This window comes from Rosa chinensis, chromosome 4 (genome assembly GCF_002994745.2).
Source record: "Rosa chinensis cultivar Old Blush chromosome 4, RchiOBHm-V2, whole genome shotgun sequence".
NCBI classification, from domain to species: domain Eukaryota; kingdom Viridiplantae; phylum Streptophyta; class Magnoliopsida; order Rosales; family Rosaceae; genus Rosa; species Rosa chinensis.
Window position 1 is genome coordinate 40,660,441 of NC_037091.1, and position 22,868 is coordinate 40,683,308.

Genomic DNA, 22,868 nt, shown 5'->3' on the forward strand with positions numbered 1-22,868 from the left:
ACGTAGGAAATGACAAATGAGCTAAATGGCTTTCGTTCAGCAAATGTAATTAATAATTTAACAAAATAGCAACTCCAGATAAAAAAAAAAAAACAAAATAGCGACTAGCTAGTTACAACACACAATTGGATGACATGGATTTATTAGATCGTCTAAATCTTTTTTTTATTTTTTCGTGAAATGCAATTAAAGTAATTTATTAAATAAAAAGATAGTACCAACGAAGAGGGGCACATGAAGCCAAGATCCCTTAGAAGAAATACCAAAATGAAAAGACAACCAAAACATAAGCATAAATAAGCAGAGCTGATTGAATCAAAAATCAAGACGCACAACAGACTTCCGATTTCTGGTAGCATAAGGGTCTCATGAATCTCTTTTAGACTTTAATTTTTTATTTTGAGATTTATTAGATCATCTGAATCTTGTTCTCTCATCTCTTCTTGGAGAAAATGCCAAAGGTCAGATTCGAAACTTCGTTCGGCAACATTGGCACATGTTTTGGTCATTGAGGCCATATCTTGAACCCATAAGTTTGTAGAGACATGTTCCGGTGGTACAATTTTCCACTCATCAAGTCCGTTTACTGGAGGTAATGATATGTTTATATTACTATTCTTTAAGGTTGCTGCTCTGTCACCGGGAATATGTAAACTTTTTGTGAAGGTCCGTGGTCGAGGCTTTATTATAGTGGTCCTTGTCATTTCTCGAGATTTATCTTTTACGATGTTCAGATCTATATTTCTCCTTCTCCGAGCACTCCAATAGTTTTTCACATCATTTGAGGTTCTTCCTGGAAGTCGGCCAGCAATCAATGACCACCTTTATATACATAGTATAGAGAAAATAAGAAATATATGTTATTGCGGTTGCATTACTTTTGCACATAAAAGAGGCATAAATAGTAAACGCAAATGTAAAACATAAAAATAGTTACGTTGGATCCGAAGTGTATAAGAAATGGCAGATACAATATGATTTTTTTTTTTTAATTTCCACCTCTTACTCTACCCGCAATCGAACGCTTATTGTGCATTTTAGTTTTTGATTCAGTTTTCTATGTTTCATCTTCCTTATGTTTTGGCCGATATTGCTTTTTGTTGTTTATTCTTAGGGATCTTGGCCTTATGTCCCTCTTAGATGCTATCTTTTTTTTGTTTAATATATATATACATATATATATATATATATATAATTTTCCCAAAAAAAAAAAAAATTTCAACCACTTGATATTAAATTCTAGGGTGAGTAACCACCTGGTGTGGTAAAGTTCGTCGAGCAGTCTAGCATTCGAATCTCAACTCCAACTAGTTTGTGGCTAGCAGGTTTGACAGGCCTTCGAGTTCGTGCGCCTATAGTGGGGGATTAGTCTAGCTTTGCTGGGATACCCTTGTGGACCTTGGTCTGAATACTAATTGCTTGAGTGTGCTATTAACTTGTTAACGTAACCGAGGTGGCTTGCTACCCTACCGCTAATAATTAAAAGGGCTAAATACTGTTTACTCCTTGAACTTTCACGGAAAAAATAGTTTAGTCCCTTACGTTTTAATTTGACACGTTTACTCCTTGTTCTTTCAATTTTACACCCAATAGATCCATTCCGTTACTCTCCATCCAAATGCTCCGGTAACTCCACATTTTTAAGGATAAAATTACTATAATAGCCCTGACTTTCTCATTCTTTAATTTGTTTTATTCTCTCTTTTATTCTTCTATTCGGCACTAATTCTTTATCTACCATATCGAACCCCACACCCGACATTACTAATCCTTCTTCCAGCCATGGCATCACTAAATCACTCTCAGCCACCGACTCCTTAAGCCAACCCCGGCAACGATCAAGCTCATCCTCCCCCTCCTCCCCAGAATCCAAACCCAAGCAGGAAATCCACTCTAATTCAACCCAAAAATCAACCCCCTCATCACCTTGTAAAACCTAGTATCAGATTATCAGTCTTCGATAAAAACTCATTGAAATCCCACAAGACCAACGTCTCAGCATTTCAAGTCATTTCCCCCTCACTGGTGTCACACTTCACCTCCAAAACACAACCTTTTCACTCTCCCCCTCTTACTCTTAACCCAAGTTCCCTATTTCCTATTCCCATTCCCATTCTCAACTACCAAATCCTCCCACAACTCCTCCCCATTTCTCTTCTTAACCAGTTTCGGCTCCCCCACTTCCGGGAACCAGTGAATTCATTGAATCCTTCCTTGTGCCAACACGAACTTCAAATGATCCTATGATCAATACGCATACTCAGGTAATCGAATACCAAATATTCACATACACAATATCATCTAAAGCCTCCAAGGAAAAACCTAACTAACCTTGATGCCAAACAACATCAGAACATATGAAGTTGTCCCTTTGACAAAGAACACAATAGCTGGGAAAAATTCTCCCTTTGCTCACTTCTCCACAAATTCACCAATCTTGTAACCGAAATGCAGCCAACATCATTTCTCACTCTAGAAATGAAAATTCAAGTTAGAATTGGACGGAGAAGAGACAAAACCACCATTGAACACAGTGGCCACGATGGTGGCCGTGCGCACCCAAAATGCAATTTCTCCAAAACATAGTTGACTTCAAAAACTGATTATAGGCTGACGTAGTGTAACGTCCCGAACCTGAATTTACCGGTTCACTAGTCATTTGGACGGTAAACGACCTTTACTTTCACTTTTACTGTCATTTAAGTACTTTTAGTGGCCCTAAAGGTTGACTTTTTGTTTGGGTCAAAATTTGAGAAAATGTTCTTCATGGAAGTTGTAGAGGACGTTAAACCGAGCGCGTGGATATGTGGTACGTAAAAATCGGAGTTTGTATGTGAAAGATATAAGCGAAATACTAAAGTTACTGTTCATGTGGTAAGTTTCTATAAATAGCCAAGTTACTGTGGTAAGTTTCCAATTTTGGAAACCTACCGGCTTTTCTCTCTCCTCTCCCCCGATCCTTTCTCCTCTTCGGCCCGATTTCTTCTTCTTCCGATTTCCTCCTCCTCCGGCTAGCCCACGATGGAATCCGGGCACCAGCAAGCTCGCCTCTTCATCCTTGTCACGCTTGTGGTGGTGTTTTGCAGCGATTCGACCGGTGGAGCTTGGATTTGAGCCGTGAAGTTCACCGTAGCAGTTTGGGAGTTTTGTCGATTTCAGGCGATTCCGGCCGTCTCCGGCCACCAAACTGGCGTCGAAGGTTTTGTTTTTGCCAGTGATTATTTCCCCTAAGGTTTTTCATTTCAATTTGCAGTGTGGAGGTCGAATTAACGATTGCAATTTCTAGGGTTCTTGAGTTTTTCTGGAAAAACTTCACCGGCCAAATTGGAGCCCTTCAAGGTAAAATTGGAACTTGTTTAGTTGTGAAAACTGTTGGGTCTGTTGTGTAGGTGGTGCTGCCAAAATTTGGTGGCCATCGGAGGTGGTGGCCGCCGGCGCGTGGGGCCCACGCGCTGCCACTGTTGGTGGCGCGTGGAGGTGTGGAGGGCAGTGTTTTAATTCCATTTTTTAGCCCAATAAATTGTATAAATGTTGTAGTGCTTGTATGTGAAGTTTGGTGAATTTTGGAGGAGTTTGGAATTGTTTGTGAATTTCCGAAGTTCGGAGTTGTGTGATTGAATTGTGGGAAATCCGGCCGTTGGATTTCCCTCGTTTTCATTGGGGAATATGTCGATTGAGGAATTGGTGTTGTGGGAGAGATTTTGGTTGAATCCGAGAAGCAATGAAGATAGGGATTTTCGGGTTTCATTTAGGTTCGTAATTATTTTATCGGATTGCCGTTTACTGAAATATAATTGTGTACAGGGCAATGCCGCGAGCTACGGTTAAATGAAGGAACTCGTTTGTGTGGTCACCCAATAGTACTGTGAGTGGACTTTTGTTTTTAAATAATGATGCATGCATTTATTTCTTAGAGTTTGCTCTATTTAATTATCAGATTACATTTTGAGCATATGATTTAATTTCGGAGATTGATTTCACTTTATCTCATATAATTTCTTTCGATAATGATTTGTTTCCGAAGTTGGTTATGATTTATAATCCTATTTGACGAATTATTTATTTTCGAGGTGATTTCCGGAATTATACTATTTATATTATGTTTCTATTCGTCGATTTGAGATTTTATAAGAGATTTTCGAAATGAGATTTCGATGGAGTTAGTTTTCATATTTATTCATCGACCTTCGGTTTTGGCATTGGGAATGCCTTGATGATGATCTAATTATTCTTTTAGCATGTGGGACACGCTGTTGATTTATATGACTTTTTATCGAGAATTTCCGGGTACGGTTGGGAATTGTACCCGTGTTTTTGTTTTATTCGCGGGACTTATGGGGAAGCCTTACTGATTTTCGATTTTCATATGGTTTTTACCCACCATACATGGGTCGTCATTTAGTTCTCCTCCTCACGTGGGTGTAGTCGAGCCTTATTAGTACTCCTCCCTGCTTACTATGTGTTCGCGGGTGAGTCGAGCAGAGCATGGGATGCTCCAGAGTGTGGGACACTCCGACCCGAGCCTGGGAGGCTCCCTTCTTTCGTATGGTGATACTTCTTCCCCATATCTTATCGTTGCTTGACTAGCAGGGCTAGTCTGATTTTCACTATAGCCAGCAGGGCTGGTCTTATCTTTTTGAGAAACGAGATTTCGGTTTTACGATCTATTTTTCGAATGTTGTGACTAGCGAGGCTAGTAGGTTTATCGTTTTGAAATTCTTGGATTTAAAGCTAAATGTGTTTTCTAATTGTTGCAAGCATCGGTTTTTAAAGAGGATAAATGTGGGAAAGTATGAAATCATTTTTCTTTTAAATTGTTTATTTTTGTCCACTCACGCTAACGTTTTTCGTTTACTTTCCCCTGGGCCTTTCAGTTTCAAATGCCCAGTTTGCAGGCGTTATTAGTTGAGGTCGGGCGTACATGGCATTTGAGGCATAGTTGTCACTACTTCCGCAGTGTAGGATCCCTTGATCGTTTCTTCTTCTTTTTATATCCCTGTGTATAGTAGTATTGCTCTGATAACCTTTGGGATTAGTATTGTTGAGTTTTATGAAAGTGGAGTTGTTGGTAATTGGGAGCAGGGTGGCTCCAGGAGTATAAGGTTGGTTTGCTTGTAGTGTTTTTGTGTGTTTTACAGGTTTTTGGGTAGTCCATTTTAGGGGTGACTCTGCTGAATTTTTGGTAGAGCTATCCCTAAGGTGGGTCCCACAGGGCCACCTCGGATTTCAGGGTGAAATTCAGGGCAGGTCCTGTCACGTAAAGTACGGTGAGAGGATTGTTTTCATAGCTCATGCATCCAAAACCGTCGCAGGAGTTGCTGGAAAAGGCATCGGAAAACCGAGAGCTTCTCTCATTCGATCTAACTTCTTCTTTCGTCCTTTGGAGAAACCAAATTCAGTAAGCTGTAGTAGGTCGAGGACTTGGCTATAGCCACGAGGTAGTTGATCGCGACGTGGGTTAGGGTTTCGAGGGCAGAGATCTGGGCGATGGCAGTTCTGGCTATGGTGGTTTTGGCTATGGCGGTGGAGAACTCCAACGGGGTTGGGTTTTCTGGTGTGGGAATGATTACTGGTTTTGGGGTTTTGATTTCGGAGGCTCGATGGTGGTGGAAGAGAGGGTTCTTGTGATGAAGAGCGAGGCAATCTGGTCTGATGTCGAAGAGAAAAAAAAAAAGAGAATAAAAAAAATTAAAAAAAAATTAAAGAATGAGAAAGTCAGGGCTATTATGGTAATTTTATTCTTAAAAATGTGGAGTTAACGAAGCATTTGGATGGAGAGTAACAGAATGGACCTATTGTGTGTAAAATTGAAAGAACAAGAAGCAAATGTGTCAAATTAAAACGCGAGGGACTGAACTATTTTTTTTCCGTGAAAGTTCAGGGAGTAAACAGTATTTAGCCCAAATAAAAAAAATTCAAGGGTGAGTCACCATAACATCTTTGATTACTTATTTGTCTCAAAAAAGAAAATCTTTGATTACTTAGTAACCAAGTGTATGCTTACTAATAACTAGTCTTCTATGAATCAAACTTACGACCTTCTACTCACGAATGGGAGATTTATGCCACTAGACCAAATATGCTAAGTGTTTATATCTTTGGTCATTTGATCGAAAGTTATTATACAAATTAGATAGTATAGCATGGTATTAACTAGTGTTTAGCATTTTTGTTTTGATTTGTCTCATATTTGATGCTTTAAAATGTCCAAAAACAAAAAGTTATTGGTAGATAGTACATTACTTTATTGTCAAACAAGAAAAATTTTCATCCATTTCATCTGATAAGTAAATTAACAGAAATTTTTCTTTTCGTGTTTGAAAGGGCAGAAAAGATTTTTTTTTTTTTTTTTTTTGACCTTATTGGCCCGGAACTTAATTAGTATGTTATAGAGAAATCGATCAGTAGTATGTAGTCCTTGCCTGTTTCCTAAAAGCTTGTAAAGCCTAATCATTAGATCTACTTCATCATCTTCAAATTCTCCTCTCTTGATGGTTGGCTTAAGGTAATTCAACCACCTCATTCTACAGCTCTTTCTGCATCTCTTTAAGCCTGCAAGTATGTACGTACAATATTGCAAACAATGAAACAAATAACCTTATACTTGACATAAGCAACATATCATTTTTCTAATTCTGGCTAGAAACATGCATGAAGCAAAATTAGTAAATACAAAGTACATAATGCACGCACACACACAGAGATATATCGGGTAACGGATTGTAAGCTGTAGAATGCAACTGTCAGATAGATCAAGAGATGATATTTATATATTACTAACCTGCTTGGAGAGGAATCTTGTGCCATCTTCCTTCTCCATGTTTTTCAATGCACTTCCTGAGAAGATGATCTTCCTCTTTGGTCCATGCACCTTTTCTCAACTCCATATCAGTATTCAGCAATAAATTACTGATATGATAGTCAGAAGCATGCACACACAACTTAAGCCCCCTGGACGTTTAAATATATATAGTTGGTCTCAAAGAGAACGTCTTCAAATGGTGGTTTGCAAATAATCGAACCACTGCATCCATTAAAAGGAGTCATATATGTACACTTCTTTTCAACAGAACCTACCGTACAATTCGCTAGTCTGTCAACGTAGTGTCTCGGCTAACTGAAAATGAGTACCTGTCAACATTATTGAAACCACTTGTCTTGTGTTTTTGTCAACAATAAATAACCACTTGGCTTGTGTTTTTGTCAACAATAAATGATGGTAGTAATTAGGGCTGCCACTTGCTTACCGACCGATGTTTTAAGTTTGATAAACTAACTTTTTAGTCCCGAAGCTGTCAAAGTGGTCAGGTCCTGTGCTGCAATGCACAATTGGAGCATTTCAAATGCGCTGAAGAGATTTATCTTAGACCTAGGAAGCCTTTGGGTTCCCCTTGACAAGTCAAAAAAAACTTTTTAGTAATCGAGACAGATAAAACTGAAATAAAAAATTACCGAAAAAGTTAGTTTGGTTTTGGTAAATACCGAATCTACCGATTATCTAAATATTTAGCTTTATATACTATGGTTTTCAATAAACATACATGTATATTACGAAATAAACATAAAATTCTTTATAATAATATGAACATTACTACATATACTACATTAGTAGTACATGTATTTTAAGTAACCTAGTCAAGATGGTTAAATAACCTAGTTTTATTGAAAATGGTTAAAATTGGATGTCATATATACAAAAAAAAGCTATAATTAGGAGATGAATGCAAAGTTTACGACTATAAAATTGAAGACTTTCTTTTGTTCATTCTAATGTTTACTACAAAGAATTAATTGTTTTAAAGTTGGTAATATCGAAAATTGAGACGAAAAATTCCGTAGAGAAGTTTGATTCACCAATGAATGCGGACTGGAGCGGGAGTTGATCGAGAAGCTTCCTTCGAGCGTTGACTCGAAGTTTGATAGTCAGCTCGAGGAAGAATTTTTTTTTTTTTTGGGGGGGGGGGGGGGGGGGGGGGGTACCTGCAGAAAACCCTCCGATTTCTAAGTCAGTACGTTTCTTAGTAGTGGAGTAGAAAGAGTCGGAATGAGACGGATTACCTGGACGTCGAGCCTCCTTTATATAGGCGATGCCTACTTGGGGAACAAGCCACCATTATTTTTGCTTTTATGGCTACATTTATTTCTGCTTTTAAGGTTGGAAATTTTTCTTTATAGAAAACAAAGAAAGAAATGAAAATATACAATTATTGCTTACATAATTTGTATGAATCAGAAATGTCAATTAAGCACGGAAAATTGTTGACAACATGAACTCCATATCACTCGTGGGGATGGAAGCTTCAAGATTTGGTTCAGTTCTCATCTGATTTTAAACATTGTCATGGGGGAGATTCATCAGCGGAAGTGTGAAATCAAAATGGCATGAGAAGGGTTTAGTTCCTGCAACCCTTGAAGGGCAACGGCTGAGAGATGAAGTGGCATTTTTGCCAGGATTGTGGGTGCTCGATAGCGACTGGTTTTGGGTCTTGACATTGTTAGAAAGTATACGGAATAATGTCATATCTCTATTCATCTCTCAAGGAGGTTTATATAGTGTTACATCCATGTACACAAAGGAATGTAATCAATCCTAATCTAAGTTAACCATCGCACTAATGCTAATTGATACACAAAATAAATCTAATCGATACACAAGATAAATTATAATAATGTTAATTGATACAGCTCATGTCAACACTCCCCCTCAAGTTGGTGCATAGATGTCTCGAATGCCCAACTTGTCAAGTGAGTTGTGGAATACCTTACCAGAAACAGCTTCTGTCAAAACATCTGCAAGTTGATCTCCAGTTTTCACATGGGGTACATCAATAATCTCTTATTCTAGCTTTTCCTTGATAAAGTGTCTATCCACTTTAACATGTTTTGTTATGTCATGTTGAACTGGATTATGTGCAATGTCTATGGCTGCCTTGCTGTCACAAAAGAGATTCATAGCCTGTTTGGGCTTGAACCCCAAGTCCTTTAGTAAGTTACATAGCCATAACATTTCACAAACACCTTGAGCCATTCCTCTGTACTCCGCCTCCGCACTAGATTTGGCAACTACTTTATGTTTCTTGCTCCTCCATGTCACAAGGTTACCTCCCACAAATGTGAAGTATCCTGAGGTTGATCTTCTATCAGGCATACATCCAGCCTAATCTGCATCAGTATAACCAACCACCTCTAAATGAATATTTTTAGAAAACATGATCCCTTTGCCTGGAGCAGACTTCAAATAACTAAGAATACGATATACTGCATTCATATGGTCTTCACTTGGAGCATGCATGAATTGGCTCACCACACTCACAGCATATGCAATGTCAGGACGAGTGTGAGAGAGATAGATAAGTCTGCCAACTAGTCTTTGATATCTCTCTCGGTTAGGAAGGCACTTGATCAGGATATTATGCTAACTTGTGATTTTACTCCATAGGTGTACCTGCTGGTTTGCAAGCCAACATGCCAGTTTCAGTGAGTAGGTCTAAGACATATTTCCTTTGCGATAGGAAAATGCCTTCCTTTGATCTGGCCACCTCAATGCCTAGGAAGTACTTTAATCCACCAAGATCTTTCATCTCAAATTCAGATGATAGATAAGCTTCCAACTTCTTCACTTCTTCCTGATCATCTCCTGTCACTATCATATCATCCACATAGATAATTAAGGCAGTTATCTTATCTCTTCTATGCTTCAAGAAGAGAGTGGGATCTGAGTTACTCTGCTTGAAGCCAACTGCCTTTATAGACTGTCTGAACCTTCCAAACCATGCTCTAGGGGATTGCTTGAGCCCGTATAGAGACTTCTTCAGTCTGCAGACCATTCCTAACTGCGAACCTGCAGAAAACCCTCTGATGCCTAAGTCAGTACATTTCTTAGTAGTGGAGTAGAAAGAGTCGGAATGAGACGGATTACCTGGACGTCGAGCCTCCTTTCTATAGGCGATGACTTACTTGGGAAACAAGCCACCATTATTTTTGCTTTTATGGCTACATTTATTTCTGCTTTTAAGGTTGGAAATTTTTCTTTGTAGAAAACAAAGAAAGAAATGAAAATACACAATTATTGCTTACATAATTTGTATGAATCAGAAATGTCAATTAAGCACGGAAAATTGTTGACAACATGAACTCCATATCACTCGTGGGGATGGAAGCTTTAAGATTTGGCTCAGTTCTCATCTGATTTTAAACTTTGTCATGGGGGAGATTCATCAGCGAAAGTGTGAAATCAAAATGGCATGAGAAGGGTTTAGTTCCTGCAACCCTTGAAGGGCAACGGCTGAGAGATGAAGTGGCATTTTCGCCAGGATTGTGGGTGCTCGATAGCGACTGGTTTTGGGTCTTGACATTGTTAGAAAGTATACGGAATAATGTCATATCTCTATTCATCTCTCAAGGAGGTTTATATAGTGTTACATCCATGTACATAAAGGAATGTAATCAATCCTAATCTAAGTTAACCATAGCACTAATGCTAATTGATACATAAAATAAATCTAATCGATACACAAGATAAATTATAATAATGTTAATTGATACAGCTCATGTCAACACTCCCCTCAAGTTGGTGCATAGATGTCTCGAATGCCCAAATTGTCAAGTGAGTTGTGGAATACCTTACCAGAAACAGCTTTTGTCAAAATATCTGCAAGTTGATCTCTAGTCTTCACATGGGGTACATCAATAATCTCTGATTCTAGCTTTTCCTTGATAAAGTGTCTATCCACTTCAACATGTTTTGTTCTGTCATGTTGAACTGGATTATGTGCAATGTCTATGGCTGCCTTGTTGTCACAAAAGAGATTCATAGCCTGTTTGGGCTTGAACCCTAAATCCTTTAGTAAGTTACATAGCCATAACATTTCACAAACACCTTGAGTCATTCCTTTGTACTCTGCCTCCGCACTAGATCTGGAAACTACTTTATGTTTCTTGCTCCTCCATGTCACAAGGTTACCTCCCAAAAATGTGAAGTATCCTAAGGTTGATTTTCTATCAGTGATACATCCAGCCTAATCTGCATCAGTATAACCAACCACCTCTAAATGAATATTTTTAGAAAACATGATCCCTTTGCCTGGAGCAGACTTCAAATAACTAAGAATACGATATACTGCATTCATATGGTCTTCACTTGGAGCATGCATGAATTGGCTCACCACACTCACAGCATATGCAATGTCAGGACGAGTGTGAGAGAGATAGATAAGTCTGCCAACTAGTCTTTGATATCTCTCTCGGTTAGGAAGGCACTTGAACAGGATATTCTGCTAACTTGTGATTTTGCTCCATAGGTGTACTTGCAGGTTTGCAAGCCAACATGCCAGATTCAGTGAGTAGGTCTAAGACATATTTCCTTTGCGATAGGAAAATGCCTTCCTTTGATCTGGACACCTCAATGCCTAGGAAGTACTTTAATCCACCAAGATCTTTCATCTCAAATTCAGATGATAGATAAGCTTCCAACTTCTTCACTTCTTCCTGATCATCTCTTGTCACTATCATATCATCCACATAGATAATTAAGGCAGTTATCTTATCTCTTCTATGCTTCAAGAAGAGAGTGTGATCTGAGTTACTATGCTTGTAGCCAATTGCCTTCATAGACTGTCTGAACCTTCCAAACCATGCTCTAGGGGATTGCTTAAGCCCGTATAGAGACTTCTTCAGTCTGCAGACCATTCCTTCTTGTGAACTTGCAGAAAACCCTCTGATACCTAAGTTAGTACGTTTCTTAGTAGTGGAGTAGAAAGAGTCGGAATGAGACGGATTACCTGGACGTCCATCCTCCTTTATATAGGCGATGACTTACTTGGGGAATAAGCCACCATTATTTTTGCTTTTATGGCTACATTTATTTCTGCTTTTAAGGTTGGAAATTTTTCTTTATAGAAAACAAAGAAAGAAATGAAAATATACAATTATTGCTTACATAATTTGTATGAATCAGAAATGTCAATTAAGCACGGCAAATTGTTGACAACATGAACTCCATATCACTCGGGGGGATGGAAGCTTCAAGATTTGGCTCAGTTCTCATCTGATTTTAAACTTTGTCATGGGGGAGATTCATCAGCGGAAGTGTGAAATCAAAACGGCATGAGAATGGTTTAGTTCCTGCAACCCTTGAAGGGCAACGACTAAGAGATGAAGTGGCATTTTCGCCAGGATTGTGGGTGCTCGATGGCGACTGGTTTTGGGTCTTGACATTGTTAGAAAGTATACGGAATAATGTCATATCTCTATTCATCTCTCAAGGAGGTTTATATAGTGTTACATCCATGTCCACAAAGGAATGTAATCAATCCTAATCTAAGTTAACCATAGCACTAATGCTAATTGATACACAAAATAAATCTAATCAATACACAAGATAAATTATAATAATGTTAATTGATACAGCTCATGTCAACACTCCCCCTCAAGTTGGTGCATAGATGTCTCGAATGCCCAACTTGTCAAGTGAGTTGTGGAATACCTTACCTGAAACAGCTTTTGTCGAAATATCTGCAAGTTGATCTCCAGTCTTCACATAGGGTACATCAATAATCTCTGATTCTAGCTTTTCCTTGATAAAGTGTCTATCCACTTCAACATGTTTTGTTATGTCATGTTGAACTGGATTATGTGCAATGTCTATGGCTGCCTTGTTGTCACAAAAGAGATTCATAGCCTGTTTGGGCTTCAAACAGTCGGTCCAATCTTCTGAAAGATGAAAACTGAAAAACCTGACCTGTACGTATTTTAGAAGCATTTACGGTCGAACCACAATGAATTTAACTCTGAGATTCTTCCAGAATGATCTATACTCATGGAGGAACATTTGATATAAAGAAGTCAGAGGCCCATTCCGAATTTTTGGTGGAGATATAATTGAAGGAATAAAGGGGCAGAAAGTGACCTGAAAAACAGCTCAACATAGTCCCACCCACATGAAGAAAGCTAGATGCTTTTCTCTTTTTCCTTGGATATATTTTTCTACTCCATTCTCTTTAATATATCATCATCACTTCCATATTTCTTCACCTTCACGCTTTACTTTCATTTCATCATTACTCCATTTTTTCCATATTTTACAAACCCCTTCCATACTCCACTTTCATTATTTTTCTGCCACTCATCATTTCACTCTTCTTTTTCTTCCCTATTTAAACACATTCTCCTCTCATTCTCAAGGACCATTTTTTCTGAATCCATAGCATCTTCTTTCTCTCTTCATCTCTTTCATAAAACCTCTATTACCACCACCATAACCTTCATCCTCTTTTCCATCTACCCATTCCATTTCATAGACAAAAAGCTTCACTACTCCACTATTTCACCACTTGATCATCTCTACATCTCATATTCGATTATCAACCTTTGAAGAAGAAGGAGAGGAGTCTAGCATCACATGAGTTCATCTACACCATCCTCAACTTGATTATCACTAGTCCCTTCTCTATCCCTACTTTTTAGTTTGATGTTCATAAACATGTTGAAGCTTATGTATTTGATTATGAGTGAGTAGTTAGTTTGTTGGGGCTAGGGTTGAAAGCCCTAGCCAAACTTGTAATGAATTGATGTTTGAGTCTTATTTGATGCATTTTCCATGATCATCTTCACATGCTAATTCAAGAAGTGAATGCTTGTATTTGAATCTAGCTAATTTGAATACTTTGTATTTGTCATTACATGAACAATGTTTAGAGAATAGCTAGCTTTAGACATTGAAAGCATGATAGCACACTAGGTGTGTATGTGAGGGTAGTGAGTTAAAATCACCTAGATCTAGGATTGGTTTGCTGCCTTGATTATCTAAACTCAAATCTTTATGCATCTAGGAGCAAGGAATTTATACTTATCCGGTAATGTAACTTGTTCTTGGATAGTTAGTTTCGCACTTATCCGGTGGAAATTGATAAAATAAAAGGAGTTTAGGCCTTAGTAGTCTTATCTGGATGCTAAGAGGGTAATTGGATATTTAGGATTGCATTACTTATAGTTTGAACATCAATGCATGCAAGGGAGGCTATGGTGAACAACCTAAAGCTCTAACTTCCATCCATTTTATCACATCTAGTTTAACATAGCCTAGTTTACATTTCAAGTTTCATTTTGTGTTAATTTGATTTGAAACCATTTTCAAAGCCAAAAATCAAACCACTACACCATCTTGCATATATTCACCATGAACTTTGGTTCACTTGTGAGCTCTTGTTTATGACTTGTACATTTGCATATTCATCTAGCACCCTTTAGGTTTTCCTTAGCTAGAGTGGGTTTTCCAATCCCTTGGGTACGATATCCCATACTCATAATCCCCTACACTATAACTTGGCCCTTATACTTGAGGGTGGCTATTTGGCTAACAAGTTTTTGGGGCCGTTGCCGGGGATTGGTGTAAAATCCGATTCCTAGCTCGGTTTGCCTTTGGGGAAGCTAGAAAATTTTCTTTTCTTGTGTTTCAACTTGTGTTCTTATCTCTTCTTTGTTTTATTAGTTTTTGTGGTAGTCACCTTATTTTTGAATTTGTGGTAGGTACTTTGATAAGTAAATTAGTAAATTGTGGTAAGAAAAGGATAAATTGTGAGCTTGTAGAAAATATAAAAAAAGAATTAATCTTGCCTATTTACTGTTTGCTTATTACTTATTGCAATTTTACTTTCTAGTTACAAAATTAAATATTTAATAGTTAGATTTATTTCTTTTGGATTAGAAGTTGATAGAAATTTGTAAAAAAAAAAAAAAAAAAATTTATAAAAATATTAATTAGAGTAAATTAGATTAGGAATCTCATCTCTGTAACGTCGACCTTATTCACTCAACATAAGTAGGCGTACCCAATTAATGCGATGTCTAGGCAAGGATCGAATAAGAGAAAGGTAACCGAAAGGTTGAAAAGTGAGCATTGCTCCACCAAAATCTTTTCCCTCCTTACCTGGTCGCATTGAAAGGAATTACCGAACTGTTGTGTGATAGGCAACACCCAAAGATCGAATTCCTCTTCTCTTTACTTAGAAAAAAAAAAGGGGTCGTGATTTTTTATTTTATTTTTGTATATACCTTGCATTTTATTTTAATTCTAGTTACTTATATCCTTCACTTTGTGTGTTCTTTAGATGTGTATGAATCTTATTGCTCAATCAAGTGAAGAGCCTCCATCTCCTCCAAGCACACCAAGTGACGATCAAGACTATATCATTCAAGAGGATAGTGGTGAAGAAGAACCTCGTCCCATCGGTCCACCCACTCTACTTCAATACATTGATCAAAGAGCACAGGAGTTGTTAAGGCAACTAAGGGAGGAGTGTCCTAAACTAAACATGGGTGATGAACCAAGGCCATTGAAGGACTACACCGTTCCTACTTTCACAAATCATCCAAGTTGCATTGTCTTGCCACCATGTGCTCATGCCTTTTCCATTATGCCAAGTACCTTGCAACTTCTACCGGCTTTTGATGGTGGCTTCACCGGCGATCCATTTAGGCACATCAAGCTATTTAATGAAGTTTGCTCAACGGTCCAACTCAATGGTATTGATGAAGACAACCTTAGGCTAAGGCTTTTTCCCTTCTCATTGAAGGATAAGACCAAGGATTGGTTGTACAAGATTCCGGCGGCAAGTATCAACTCATGGGATGACATGAAGGCCGCATTCCTCAAGAAGTACTTTCCACCATCAAAAAGCAATGCATTAAGGAATTCACTCATGACTTTTCAAGAGTTCCCATCGGAGTTGTTCCATGAGTCTTGGAAGAGATTCAAAGACATGGAGCAAAATTGCCCTAATCATGGTGTCAAGAAGTGGTTGCTATTAAGCACTTTCTACAATGGTTCAAGCCAAGATACCAAGAGAAGAAGTGACAATGCTTGTCAAGGGAGCTTCATGGATAAAAATGAGATTGAAGAGGAAAGCGTTCTTGAGTCACTAGCCGAGTCATGAGTCTTGGGAGAGATTCAAAGACATGGAGCAAAATTGCCCTAATCATGGTGTCAAGAAGTGGTTGCTATTAAGCACTTTCTACAATGGTTCAAGCCAAGATACCAAGAGAAGAAGTGACAATGCTTGTCAAGGGAGCTTCATGGATAAAAATGAGATTGAAGCGGAAAGCGTTCTTGAGTCACTAGCCGAGTCATCCCAACTCTATGATAATAAAAGTGATAGGAGGCCAGTAAAGGAAGCCAATGTGATTTTGAAAGATCAACAAAGAAGAGGAGATATGTATGAGATGGATCCACCAAACACTCAAATGCAAATTGAGTGGAAGAGGATTGAGGCCAACATGAATAAGAAGCTAGACTTGATTCTTAATGCTCAAGGAAACCGAGAGCAACTCCAACCTATGTCAAGCAAGATGGTTGAGCAAGTTTGCTTAATTTGTGAGAGTGATCAACATGAGACAATGCTTTGTCCAAGAGGAGGTGCACTTCAAGTTGACATGGAGCAATGCAATCAAGTTGGTTTCCAACCAAGGCCAAGAAATGATCCATATAGTAACACCTACAATCCCAGATGGAGAAACCACACTAACTTTGGGTGGGGAGGCAATCAAATCCGAGAACAAGGGTTGGGCAATCGTGATCAAGGCCAAGGTTTTCAAAGGCCTAGTGGTGGCTATCAAGGTGCAAGCTCCTCCAACTACAACAATCAAGGAGCCAACAATCAATACCAAAGAGCACCTTATCAATCTCCACCTCAAGCACAACCTATAGTGTCACCCGACTCACCCCAAGAGTCGTTGAAGAAGCCTAGTGTTGAAGACATGTTAATGAGTTTCTTTGTAGAGAACAAGGGTACTCAAGCAAAGCAAGATGAGAAGATCAATGTCCTTCACCAAAGCATGAGCAAGCTTGAGATACAAATGGGGCAACTAGCCCAAGACCTAAGCCAAAGAAAGCAAGGTGTGTTTCCAAGCCAAGTAGAGAACAACCCAAGGCATGAAGCCAAGTCCATTACTACTTTGAGAAGTGGGAGGCAAGTTGAGAATAATGTGCACATGCCTACCAATGATGAAGTTGTGACTCCAAGGGAGCCACCCAATTTTGAAAAGAGAGAAAAGGGCAAGGCAAGAGAGTTGTCACATGAAGAAGTCATCTTGGGGTTTAATAATGGTGAAGAAGAATGTTTAAATGAGAAGACGAATGCCTTTGACAAACCTTTGGGTTTGAGAGTAGCTTTGGAAGAACAAGAAGTGCAAGAGGAAGCCTTGAAGAACAAACTTAATACCAAGGCCGGAACTCATGACAAAGAAGGCTCTACTTCAACTGAAAGACCATTCAAGAGAGGTATCACTTTCAATCCTCCTATGAAGATAGTTCAAGAGAAAGAAGTTTCCCTTCCTTATCCTCAATTTCAAAGGAAAGAGGCATTGAAGCAAAAGAATGAGAAGGTGAAAAAGGAGTTTCTTGACTTATTTAGGAAGGTGGAGATTAACATCCCTCTTTTGGATGCAATCAAAACCATTCCTACATATGCTAAGTTTCTCAAGGAGCTATGAACCCACAAGAGGAAGTTTGAGAAGGATGAGAAAGTATGTCTAAGTGAAGACGTTAGTGCGGTTTTGCAAAGGAAGCTTCCACCAAAGTTGAAAGATCCGGGTTCATTCACCATTCCATGCAAGATAGGTAAAACCTTCTTTGATAAAGTTTTGATGGATTTGGGTACTAGTATCAACTTAATGCCTTATAGTATCTATGAGTCTCTTGGAATTGGTGAAATCCGGCCCATTGCTATCTCTTTGCAAATGGTGGATAGGAGTATTGTTTACCCAAGAGGGGTTGTGGAAGATGTTCTTGTAAAGGTAGAAGACTTGATCTTACTGGTGGATTTCATCATTCTAGACATGGAAGAGGCTTCTCTTCATGAAAAGGAGTTACCTATCATCCTTGGGAGAGAATTTATGGCAACCGCCGGCACGAAGATTGATGTCAAGGAGGGCTTGATGACTATGACTGTTCATGATACTACCATTGCTTTTAGAATCTTTGATGCAATGAGTAAGCCATCAAATGCCTATGATTGTTTCCGAATTGATGTTTTGGATGGTATTGACAAGATGGTGGAGAAAACTTTCATTGAAAATGCATCTCAAGATCCATTGGAGACATGGTTGCATCATAATGGTATAGAGTTCATTGAGGAGGCAACCAAAGAAGCCGAGCTTATGCTTGAAGCCTTAAGGCCTTGCACTCCGCATTTGCAACCAAAGATGGAGATACCTCTTACTAACTCTACCCTTTTACTTCCATCAATTAAATGTCCACCTACTCTTGACATGAAACCACTTCCTCCTCATTTAAAGTATGCTTTTATTGGTGAAAACCACAAGTTACCTGTAATTATCTCTTCATGTTTGAGTGATTTGCAACAACAAAAGCTACTTAGGGTGTTGGATGATCACAAGGAGGTCATTGGTTGGACTATTGCCGATATCAAAGGCATAAGTCCAAGTATGTGCATGCATAAGATCCTCCTTGAAGATGATATGAAGCCTTGGAGGGATCCACAAAGGAGGCTCAATCTTCCAATGCAAGAAGTAGTAAGGAAGGAAGTAATGAAGCTACTTGATGTTGGTGTCATCTACCCCATTTCCGATTCAAAGTGGGTGTCACCAGTTCAAGTGGTTCCCAAGAAAAGTGGCATGATGGTTGTGGCTAATGATAAGGGAGAGCTTGTCCCTCAAAGAGTAGCAAATGGGTGGAGAGTGTGCATAGACTACAGGAAGCTCAACAATGCCACAAGGAAGGATCACTTTCCATTGCCGTTCATTGATCAAATGGTAGAGAGACTTGCCGGCCATGAGTATTATTGCTTTCTTGATGGGTATAGTGGCTACAATTAAATCCCCATTGCTCCGGAAGACCAAGACAAGACCACCTTCACTTGTCCATATGGCACATTTGCCTATAGAAGAATGCCATTCGGTTTGTGCAATGCACCAGCAACTTTTCAAAGGTGCATGATTTCCATTTTTAGTGACATGGTGGAGAGATTCATTGAAGTGTTCATGGATGACTTTAGTGTCTTTGGGGATTCATTTGATCAATGCCTACACCATTTGGCCCTTGTGCTTCAAAGATGTGAAGATTGCAACCTAGTCTTGAATTGGGAGAAGTGCCACTTCATGGTGAATGAGGGAATTGTTCTTGGGCATGTGATGAGTTCAAGAGGAGTGGAAGTTGACAAGGCCAAGGTGGAGCTGATTTCCAAGTTACCACCTTCACACAATGTCAAAGCAATTAGAAGCTTTCTTGGACATGCCGGTTTCTATAGAAGGTACATGAAGGATTTCTCCAAGATCTCTAAGCCCCTTTGTGATTTGCTAGCCAATTAAGGATGCTCCTTTTGTGTTTGATGAACATTGCTTGAAGGCATTTGAGACAATCAAGGTGATGCTCACTCAAGCTCCTATCATGATTGCACCGGATTGGTCTCTTCCTTTTGAATTAATGTGTGATGCTTCGGATTATGCTATGGGAGCGGTTTTGGCTCAAAAGAAGGAGAATGTACCTCATGCTATTTACTATGCTAGTCGTACCTTGAATGATGCACAAATTAATTACACCACAACAGAGAAATAACTTCTTGCAATTATCTTTGCTCTTGAGAAGTTTAGAAGCTATTTACTTGGTACCAAAGTAGTTGTGCACACGGATCATAGTGCCTTGAAGTATCTTTTGTCAAAGAAGAAGGCTAAGCCAAGATTGATAAGATGGATTTTGTTGTTGCAAGAGTTTGATATTGAGATCAAAGACAAACCAGGGAAAGAAAACCAAGTGGCGGATCATTTGTCAAGATTGGTTGAAGGAGGTGACGACTCTTCCATTCCTTTGAAGGACACTTTTCCGGATGAGCAATTGTTCAACATCAATGTCAAGGAGCTCCCATGGTTTGCTAATTTGGTGAACTACCATGCAAGTGAAGGGAAGTACATTCCAAGTGAGCTTGATTACCAAGGAAGGAAGCGATTCCTCAAAAAAGCACGCCATTATTTGTGGGATGACCCATATTTGTTCAAGTTTGGCAAGGATCAAATGTTGAGAAGATGCATAGCTCAAAAGGAGGTTCCTAGTATCCTTTCCCATTGCCATACACTTGCTTGTGGAGGTCATTTTGGAGGGAAGAAAACGGCATTCAAGGTACTAAGTTGTGGTTTTTATTGGCCTACTCTTTTCAAAGATGCATATGCCTATGTTAGTACTTGTGATCGATGCCAAAGAAGTGGTAACATTGCTTCAAGGAATCAAATGCCCCTCACCAACATCATGGAAGTAGAAATTTTTGATTGTTGGGGCATTGACTTCATAGGACCATTCCCAAGCTCTTATGGCAATCAATACATCCTTGTTGGAGTTGACTATGTTTCTAAGTGGGTAGAAGCAATTGCAAGTGCCAAGAATGATCACAATGTCTCAAGTTCCTCAAGGAGAACATTTTTCAAAGGTATGGCACTCCAAGAGCCATCATAAGTGATGGAGGATCCCACTTTCTCAACAAGCATTTTGAAGCTCTATGCAAGAAGTATGACATCAAGCACAAAGTTGGCACTCCCTACCATCCCAAAACAAGTGGTCAAGTTGAAATCTCAAACCTGGAAATCAAGAGCATTTTAGAGAAAGTTGTGGGAATCACAAGGAAAGATTGGAGCACCAAACTTGGAGATGCACTTTGGGCATACCGGATCGCCTACAAGACTCCACTTGGCATGTCACCTTATCGGTTGGTTTATGGAAAAACATGTCATTTGCCGGTTGAATTAGAGCATAAAGCATATTGGGCTATCAAGAAGTTTAATTTTGATCTTGCTAAAGTGGGAGAGAAGAGGAAACTTGATCTATGAGAGCTTGACGAAATTAGAATGGAGGCATATGAGAATGCCAAGCTATATAAGGAGAGAACCAAGGCCTATCATGACAAGAAGTTGATCAAGAAGACATTTGAGGAAGGGCAACTTGTTCTCCTCTATAACTCAAGGCTCAAACTCTTTCCGGGAAAGCTTAGATCAAGGTGGTATGGTCCCTTTGAAGTTGTGCAAGTTTTTCCCCATGGTGCCATTGAGATCAAGAACCCAAGTAATGGTAGCACATTCAAGGTTAATGGCCACCGATTGAAGCCTTACTTGCTAGCTAGCTTGGGAGTTGAAGAGGAGGTCATGTACTTCATGGATGCTTCTCTTGTTCCTCTTCATTGATTTGGAGAATCATCGGACCGGCAAGATGTCTTTAAAGTAAAGCCCTACTTGGAGGTAGCCATGCTTATGATGCAAGTGAAGGATGATGAGTTCCCTTGAAGCCACCTTTTTGAAATAGCATCACCAAATTTGAAAGCATTGGATTGTGAGGCTTTCATGCCTTGTTGTGGGTGATTGTTGGTGACTTTTGGAGCACTTGTGGTCTACAAGGGGAGCAAATTCTAAACCTTCTTTTGCATTAAATTTCTTATATCTTACTTAGTTAGTAGTTTGTTTGCATTCTTTGTGTGTAAATGTGTGTTAGCTCTTTCTTTCCATGCTTAGACTTTTTCATTGAAATTGCTTTCAAGAAAATACTTTATAACATTGGGGACAATGTTAAGTTCAAGTGTGGGGGGAATGTGTATTAGTGTTTAATATTGTGTGCTAGCATTTAATATAAAAAAAAAATAGTTTTTCTAGTACTTTTTGTGTTTATTCTAGGTTCCTTCCAACACCAATGATGAACTTGAGCTTAATATAAATATGGGCTAGAAAGAATGTTTGGGTCTTTTGAGCTTTATGTTTTTAAAAATAAACCATTATGGATCAAGTGTTTGATTTCATTTATATCCATATTTGTCATATCAATATATTGAGCTAGAGAAGCATAGTGAGACTTGTGGGAGCTATTACATGCCATATAGTGAGATTTGAGCTTAATTGAAGTGCATGCATAGTTTTAAGCACTAATTTCTTCATAAGTGAACATCTCATTTGCTTTGCATCTCTAGAACTTGCTTCATATCTTTCGAAACTCTTTGTCTCAATTTTACATCTTGAAAATGATTTAGGCAATTAGGAATCCACCATGGCCAAATGAGTATGTCCCAAAAAGATTGAATATCCTTAGATTGCCATTTGAGCCTTTATGTTAGCCTTTCAATTCTTCACACCATAAATGTTTACCCTTAACTTAAACACTTGCCTTACCATTTCAAGTTTTCTTAATGAGCAATACGAGATTGTTTGTGTTATGATGCTAAAAGAAACAAGTTTGGGGGTACTCGGAAAAGAATAAGTGTGGGGGTATTCTTTGTTTTGCAATTTAACTTTATATTAGTGAAAGAAAAAAAAAATCTCAAAAGAATGTCATTTCAATTCAATAATTAGTTTTTGTTTAAGTTTGGGGGAGTGGTGAGAAAGTGGAAATTTTTGGCATCTTTAGTTCTTAAGTTCTTAATCTCAAAAGATTGTTACTTATTAAGTTGCTCGAAAATTGTTATTCCATTCCATTTCATTTCTTTAACCCCTCACCTTGAGCCTCATTACATCTAATAAAAGCCCTTTTTCATCCAAGATGTGATTTTGTTGATAAGTGAAGATAAGATTGAAGAGCAAGCATATGGCGGTATTGCATGAGATTGTTTTGAGTGTAAATTAGTTAACCCATAAATACTTGTGTGAAAAATAGAGTGAATATCTTGTGAGTTTATGGTTAACATGATTTGACATGCATTCTCAATTTTGGTACGTTGGAATGACAAATTAGAGACATGCTACACATTTCAAAACGCAAGCATTTGATCCATGATCCATGAAGTTTAAAACCTAACTTGATTTTCATGCCCTATCTATATTGTGTTCCTTGAGGAAATTGTTGGAAGGATTAGGTAGTTGTTGTAGTGTCGGATTTGGGTTAGTTTGCT

At 38.7% G+C, this 22,868-nt stretch overlaps 1 protein-coding gene and 1 pseudogene across 1 annotated transcript; one reads left to right on the top strand and one right to left on the bottom strand.

Annotated features, from left to right (window-relative positions):
* Positions 1-228: 228 nt before the first annotated feature.
* LOC112199308 (transcription factor MYB90) lies at positions 229-6,941 on the bottom strand. Its single transcript, XM_040519050.1, has 3 exons — positions 6,782-6,941; positions 6,423-6,552; positions 229-822 (listed from the first exon to the last, which is right to left on the bottom strand). The coding sequence occupies exons 1-3, from the start codon at positions 6,885-6,887 to the stop codon at positions 387-389; spliced, it is 672 nt and encodes a 223-aa protein (XP_040374984.1). The 5' UTR covers positions 6,888-6,941; the 3' UTR covers positions 229-386.
* A 10,699-nt stretch (positions 6,942-17,640) lies between these two features.
* Positions 17,641-19,323, top strand: LOC112199309 (annotated as a pseudogene).
* Positions 19,324-22,868: the final 3,545 nt, after the last annotated feature.